This window comes from Lactuca sativa, chromosome 4 (assembly GCF_002870075.4).
Source record: "Lactuca sativa cultivar Salinas chromosome 4, Lsat_Salinas_v11, whole genome shotgun sequence".
Classification (NCBI taxonomy): Eukaryota; Viridiplantae; Streptophyta; class Magnoliopsida; order Asterales; family Asteraceae; genus Lactuca; species Lactuca sativa.
This window is the reverse complement of record NC_056626.2, coordinates 100650851-100658278: the sequence shown is the minus strand read 5'-3', so window position 1 is coordinate 100658278 and position 7428 is coordinate 100650851. Positions and strand designations below refer to the sequence as shown.

At 32.8% G+C, this 7428-nt stretch overlaps 1 protein-coding gene across 3 annotated transcripts; it reads left to right on the top strand.

Annotated features, from left to right (window-relative positions):
* The first annotated feature begins 1760 nt into the window (after nucleotides 1-1760).
* On the top strand, nucleotides 1761-5384 carry LOC111907873 (homeobox protein SBH1). Of its 3 annotated transcripts, none has more exons than XM_042901103.2 (5): nucleotides 1761-2023; nucleotides 2273-2604; nucleotides 3130-3418; nucleotides 4381-4634; nucleotides 5009-5384. In XM_042901103.2, the coding sequence occupies exons 2-5, from the start codon at nucleotides 2287-2289 to the stop codon at nucleotides 5204-5206; spliced, it is 1059 nt and encodes a 352-aa protein (XP_042757037.1). In that variant the 5' UTR covers nucleotides 1761-2023; nucleotides 2273-2286; the 3' UTR covers nucleotides 5207-5384. The 3 variants fall into 3 exon arrangements, with proteins under 3 accessions (XP_042757037.1, XP_023759455.1, XP_023759454.1); XM_023903687.3 differs by having other exon boundaries at nucleotides 1761-2092; XM_023903686.3 differs by having other exon boundaries at nucleotides 1761-2604.
* Nucleotides 5385-7428: the final 2044 nt, after the last annotated feature.

Genomic DNA, 7428 nt, shown 5'->3' with positions numbered 1-7428 from the left:
TGAAATAGTGTTTAGATACCCTATATTTTAATAATTTATATGAGAGATAAGATATGGATTATGGATAGGAACATTCTTTTTAACTTGTTTTGCAATGGCAGAATGATAACAAAATAATAGATTTTCTAATATTTGCTAGCAATTAGAAGGGAAAATGACTTGTGAGGGTACTTATCTTTTTGTGTTTTTCATATTTAAGCAACTTTTTTTTTTTTTTTTTTTTTTTTTTTTTTTTTTTTTTGGTACACATTTGACTATTTAACTTGTTAAATAGTAGGTGACACTGATAATGTGTGAACCATTTAACAAGTTAAATGGTCAAATGTATAAAAAAAACAAAGTTGTCTAAATATGAATAATTTTTTTTTTTACAAATTTCTTATGATTTTTTAATAATTTCTTACAACATTTTTATGATAGTTTTTCCTTATTGGTTTTCCTAATATAATTTTTTAAACTTTGATTTTTTTAAAACTTTTTTATACTTTCATATAATTTTAATACAAGTGTTTTCAACCAAATATATTATAAATGTTTTAAAATTTTCTTATAAGTTATTTAATTTTTTTTATACATTTTCATACAATTTTTTTATAACTTTCATACATTTATTTATAAACTTTATTTTACAACATTTTAAAAGTGTTTCACAGATTTTATATGACAATTTAATATTTTTTTATAACATTTTAAAATAGTTTTGTTAAATAATAGTTTAAAATGTTGTATTAAAAAATTAAAAATTTATAAACTTCTAATTAAAAAGTATTAAACAGTTGGAATAATTTTAAAACATTTATATTATATAGATTTTTTTATTATGGAGTGACCATCTCATATGAGATGTCAATGATTCAAGTCTCGGTAAAGACATAGATGATTATTTAGGAGTATATTAGTTAGTTTGCTGTTTCAAAAAAAAAGTAATATTTTTTATTTTCTTAAAAGACCTTTCATATTTATTGTTACATACTTAATTTATTGTTAGATACTATTACTTTAAAAATATTATATATATTTAAAAACAAAAGAAAAAAAAATTATAAGAGGTTATATAAAATATTTCAAAAAACAAAAACATATTTATTAATTAAAAAATAACGTTTAAAATTATTCAATATTTAATTAATATTTAGAAAATTATGAATATTTTAAGAATAACCTTTGAAAAAATAATACAGACAAATATGAAAAATAAAATCGCAATTAAAAACGGAGAAAAATAACTTATCAGAATAATTAAATTTTCGTTTGGTTCAAATTTAGAATTTTTTTACACAAATGTGTAAAAAATAAAAAACTTAGCTAACTATAAAAAAAAAAACCAGAAAAGTATTACCTGGTAAATCATTTTCACTAATTAAAATGAGAAATTATAAATTAAATTTTACTAAAAGAAACATGTAAGTGTTGCAGATAGACTGAATACAAACCATTTTAACTTTATCTTCTCAACACTCAATCATCTCATGACTCTAATCTACAAAAATACACCACCTCGATTTGATCGTCTCTCTCTCTCTCTCTCTCTCTCTCTCTCTCTCTCTCTCTCTCTCTCTCTCTCTCTCTCTCTCTCTCTCTCTCTCTCTCTCTCTCTCTCTCTCTCTCTCTCTCTCTCTCTCTCTCTCTCTCTCTCTCTCTCTCTCTCTCTCTCTCTCTCTCTCTCTCTAGGTTGCCAGTAATGGCAGTGCATAAGTGGCAGTGCAAGAAAAGGGGGAGTGAGTTCTCATTGGGAAGGTAAAGCCCTCCCCTTTGCACCATTTTTTCTTTGACACACCTCTCTACACTCTACTATACACCACCAGTATACGCTCTCTATAACCACTACAAACAAGATATACATCAGATTAACATTAAATTAGCAGTATCTCGCGTGCATTCTCTGCAAAATCTCTCTCTCACACACATACATAAAAACACACAAAAACACACAGTCGATGGACAAAGAAAAAGATAAGTTACACACCCGTTTTCCAATGACCTAAAGCATTCCCTTTTCCCTTTGGCTTTCATCATCGTCATGGTTAATACTTGGACTTATACTACTAGTACATAGGTTTTTCAGTAAAAAGGGCTGAAAAACACCCCTTTTGTAAGCTTAAAACTCGGGAGAAAATCTCTCTCTCTCTCTCTCTCTCTCTCTCTCTCTCTCACACACACACACGCAGACAAACAGACATCAAAGAACTCAATTCTCAATTATGCTCTTATCTTTGCACATGAACATAAGTTGAAACCCTTAAAAAGAGAGAAATGGATGGTGGTGGTGTAGGTACATCTTGTCTGATGGGGTTTGGAGATAACATCAACATCAATCGAAGCAGTAGTGGTGATAATAATAACTGCATTGGATCGCTGTGTCTTCCTCCTACTCCTGTTATATACAACAATACCGTAATTTTTTCCACTCACGATCATCATCATAGCAACTGCGGTGCTTCCTCTTCTGCTATGATGCTTGAAGACAACAACAATGGCAACATTAACGATGGAGGAGGCTTAGCCTTCATCTCCTCGTCATCATGTTCTTCATCTGTTAAGGCGAAGATCATGTCACATCCTCATTACCCTCGTTTGTTATCAGCTTATCTGAACTGTCAAAAGGTATGTACATATTTTCTTGAAAACCCTAATGCCTCTCTTTTTGCTTCCAACATCTTTTGTGTGTGATTACTTGATTGTTCAGTTGGTATACTCTACGAAGAAACCCAGAAGACATTTTCTTACAAGATTGCATTTTTTATACTCCGTGGAAGATGAACTTGAAAAAAAATTTGCGACTAGAAGCAATCCAAGAAAGTTTCTCTAGTTTCATACATATTTTGTCTTATTCATGTGTGCGATTATTTCTTCTTTTGGTAGGTTATTAGAGACCCTCCTGAAGAGAGAACATTTGTAAGAAGAAACCCAGATGTGGGTTTCTTATTAAGATTTGTTTATATGCGTGTGACATCAGTTGTTTTTAGTAATTTCTTCATATGGTATGAAAGTATAATTTCTTAAAAGTAGAAAACCCTATACATTCCTACAAAAATTTCAAGTTATTCTTTTTATCAACATTTCTATATATACGTATTCCTGTGTTACAAGATTATGATGGCAAGCTTATTCTTTACTAATATCAAACAGATAGGCGCACCACCCGAAGTAGTTGAAAGATTAGAAGAAGCCTGCCGAGCGTCGGTGATGGCTGCAATGTCTGCTAGTTCCGGCGGCTCTGGTGGCGGTGATGGCGGTGGAGGTACGAGTACGACCTCTGTCGGACAAGATCCAGCTCTCGATCAGTTCATGGAAGCGTACTGTGAGATGTTAATTAAATATGAGCAAGAACTCTCGAAACCCTTCAAGGAAGCCATGCTTTTTCTCTCAAGGATCGAGACCCAGTTCAAGGCCATCTCTTTTTCTCCTTCAGATTCCGGTGTACTATCCATCTCTTTCTTCATATCTGTGTGTCTTTGTGTGTGAAGTATTTATTATTCTTAAATAAACTGATGAGCCTTTAATACTTCTGTAGTTCTGTGTGATATGGATCAGTAACACAAGCTCCCATGTCTTGGTTATTGTTCTTAAACAACAATAGGCAATAATCTCCCTTGAAATTGGCAATGATTAGAAAGCGGCCGGACCTAAACAAACTCGTTCACGAACTCAATTCTGTTAAAAACCGTTCAGATTAATCCAAAAACTTATCTCTGAAAAACATCGTGAAGAGTGATAACATTTTGTAATTCTTTTAGTTTAAGTTTTATTTGATTAAACATCTACGATTTGCGACTATACTCTTTGTTTCCACTCTTCCAGTGATTTATTTTTGAAGAATTAAAATTTTCCTATATTTTGCTCCAAGTTTTGTAGGTTCTGCTTCAATTTCTTATTTTGTACTAGTTTTCCACTATTATTCTGTAAAATACCTTGTTTCAAAAATTTGATGTTATAGTATTGTGATTTTTCATTAGTTCATTTGTCTTAACTTTTCTATGGTAGAGTTAGGGTTTTGAAATACTTTTAAAATTCCAATAATTCCCTTTGACTATATCTAGTAATATGATCTGAGCTGAAATTGCATATTTCTCTAACCACAGTTGTAAATTATCCATCCTTGTTGCTTTCGGTCTGAAGATTCTTCAATTTTTACACTTTTAGTTGATTAAAAGTATTAATTTTTTCGAGGGTGAAATTGTTTACAAATATTTAGGGGTTGATGCTAATCTCTGATTTCAAACTGCACTATTAGCCAGGCTTAAGTAGATTGTTTCACTTGTTGATTGAATCATAAAACTGCTTCTTCTTCAGTACTTTGCAACTTATATCGTGCACATTGTAGACATTCACATTGTTAACCCAGCTTCTTGTTTAATAATTTGATGTAAAATTAATCAGGTTGTGGTGAGGGAGGCATGGATAGGAATGGATCATCCGAAGAAGATCTAGATGTTGATGTAAGTAACAATATGGTTGATCCTCAAGCTGAAGAGCGAGAGCTGAAAGGTCAGTTATTGCGAAAGTACAGTGGGTACTTAGGAAGTTTGAAGCAAGAGTTCATGAAGAAGAGAAAGAAAGGGAAGTTGCCCAAAGAAGCTCGTCAACAGTTGCTTGACTGGTGGACCCGACATTACAAATGGCCCTACCCTTCGGTACACTTTCATGCATTTTTCACCATTAACATCGTGTCAAAATCTATCACACGAACACAAATTTTAGGTTTTCAAAAGAGCTCTAGGTGACTCCAAATCTCCAATATATATATAACATAGTAATTTACAATCACATAAGATCTATATATGGAAACATCATTCTCCAAATTCAACATTTATTATTGCACACAATACTCGATGGATGGATGCACGTGTTGTTGCTTTTAGGATTGATAGTCACGTATGCAAATTTATATATAGTTGCAAAACCCTATAGAAGTAGAGAGAAAAGGGATGAATTATCTCATTTATAGTGAAGTCTTGGTATGGATTACAATTCAGATTATGACAAATTCTCTAATTAATATGTATAGGAAGCTCAGAAGTTGGCTTTAGCTGAATCAACAGGGCTAGATCAAAAGCAGATAAACAACTGGTTCATAAACCAAAGGAAGCGTCACTGGAAACCATCTGAGGATATGCAGTTTGTGGTAATGGATGCTGCTCATCCTCATTATTACATGGACAATATCTTTGGGAATCCTTACCCCATGGACGTGTCACTTCTCTAGATGCATATAATGATGGATATCATAAAAACTACTATGAAGGAATGGGAGTGTATATGATCTCATCTGAAGGGTTTTGCATGTTGTTGTTACGTATTATGCTTGTTATTTATGATTTTACGTTTATGTAATGTAAGACACAATCAGTAGTAAGCTATGTATATGTATGTGATGTTTAATTTGTCTGGGTATTTTCGTAAATTTGAAATGCTTTTCCGTAGGGAATATGTAGGTTTGGACAAACGCATGATATCACATGGGAAATTGTTTGATGTGGCATGGTGGCAGGAGTGGTAGGTATCGATCCTCTCCATCAAGTGCCATCAACTCATCAAACAATAAATTAAACTGTATTGGGTTTAGCTTGTGAGTTCTTTGTTTTCTAGTGGAAAATGAATCTATGCACTAACAACAAACAGTTTATTCTTTCCCAAAAAGCTGCATTTGACGAATACCTAAATTGCATGTGATAGTTTGATCTTTGTTAGTTACAATATTCAACATAATTATGCCATACGTAAAAGGTTGAAATTACCCAAGGATTAATGATTATAATTAAAATGCGGTTATGAAATGTCCTAGATGCTCACTAAAAGGGTATTGGTTTCGATTTTCGCATATAAAAGGAGCTTAGTGACCTACTGTTCTTAACTCATACAGATGATATATGTACACCATGCATACTGTATGATAATTCTTTATCGTTTTAAAATAACTTTTGCTAGTAATCTGCTAGAATATTCAAACAAAAATACTAAAATCAAGCCAACAAGCAACAATTATCTTCAACCCCAATTACCAAAGTTAAACGGTAAGAATTATCACCATCGAGCATACAAAGGAAAGTCTTGCATGAATCTCAAGATTTGTGGAGCATCAAACTTCAGAATTACGTGAAACAAGAAAAGGCCAGGGATAGGGCATCGTGGGGAAAAGAAGGTAAAACTTTTGAGATTACATACTTTAAGATCTGAATTCCACAATTTGAAGATGAAAGATGTTAAATCCGTTTAATTGTTTTAATCATGTTATATTGTTGATCAACCGAGACAATCAAGAAGCAATCGAAGAAAAAAAAATCATTGAAAAAAAAAAATCTTCAAAGTCTCGCTAGAAAATTCGAATATATTGTAGTGGCCATAAAAGAATCCAAAAGACTTAACGTCTTTCTTTTTAAAAAGCATGTTGGGGAGTTTACAATCTCATGAAATTTGAATGAGACAATTTGATTCCATGCCTATGGATTATGCTTTCCAAATACAATCCTCGATCCAATGAAACATGAAAAAAAAGGTACGATCAAACTGAGGTTCCAAATAAAGCAAAGGGACGTGGCAGGTCTCTCTCCCAATTACAGTGCTTCACTGCCAAAAATTTGAACATACTATTAAATTTTGCAAGAAAAGAATTGCTGAAGAAGGGAAAGGTTCGAGCTTTTTACACAAAGATAATGAACACGATAGTTATACTATTTTCATAGCACACAAGAATCATCATTGGAAAGTTCTTGGTTCATTAAGATTGGTTGTAGTCACCACATGACGGGTAATAAAGTAATATTCACAAGTTTTGAAGAGTCACAATGCAAGGAAGTAAGAACTGGGGATGACAATAAACTAAATTTGTTGAATGTCGATCAACTTCCATCAAAAGGTTAGGACGTCCGTTTCAGAAAAAGAGCATATGAAATAAGAGACACAAAGGACAACTTATTCACTTTTAAATTGACTAACAAACAAATATCATTACTATGGTGCATCCCTGTGAACATTGTAACATCCAAACTGTAAGTACAAAGCTTAGTAAGTTTCTCAAAATATCACATACAACACAGCACAAATAAACAATTATGAGTTATCAACAACCCTGAAGACTACTCAAAGTCTCAATGGGCAAACAACACGCTCGGTTGGTTATCAGCAATTCTGGAGACTACCCGACGTCTGGTTGGCAAACAACACGTCATGTGGGTTATCAGCAACCCTAGAGAGTACCCGAAGTCTCAACATACACAGTAACACATATCACAGTAACAACAAATAAGACCTAACTGGTCAGTGAAAGATCTCGTATGCCATAGAGTCATTATAGAATGATATTACTGCAAAGTTTGCACCTTTGATCCCTAGAAGGGATCTCTGGTCTCGGCTATGGCTCAGTAGATGATCGTTGCTAATAATATATATTCCTTTAGGTCACACCATATAACAAGTTACCGTCAATTG

Coding starts and splice junctions, on each gene's coding strand:
- LOC111907873 (XM_023903686.3), top strand. CDS start 2,254: ATGGATGGTGGTGGTGTAGGTACATCTTGTCTGATGGGGTTTGGAGAT. Junction 2,605..3,129: donor CTTATCTGAACTGTCAAAAG/GTATGTACATAT, acceptor AATATCAAACAG/ATAGGCGCACCACCCGAAGT. Junction 4,635..5,008: donor ACAAATGGCCCTACCCTTCG/GTACACTTTCAT, acceptor TAATATGTATAG/GAAGCTCAGAAGTTGGCTTT.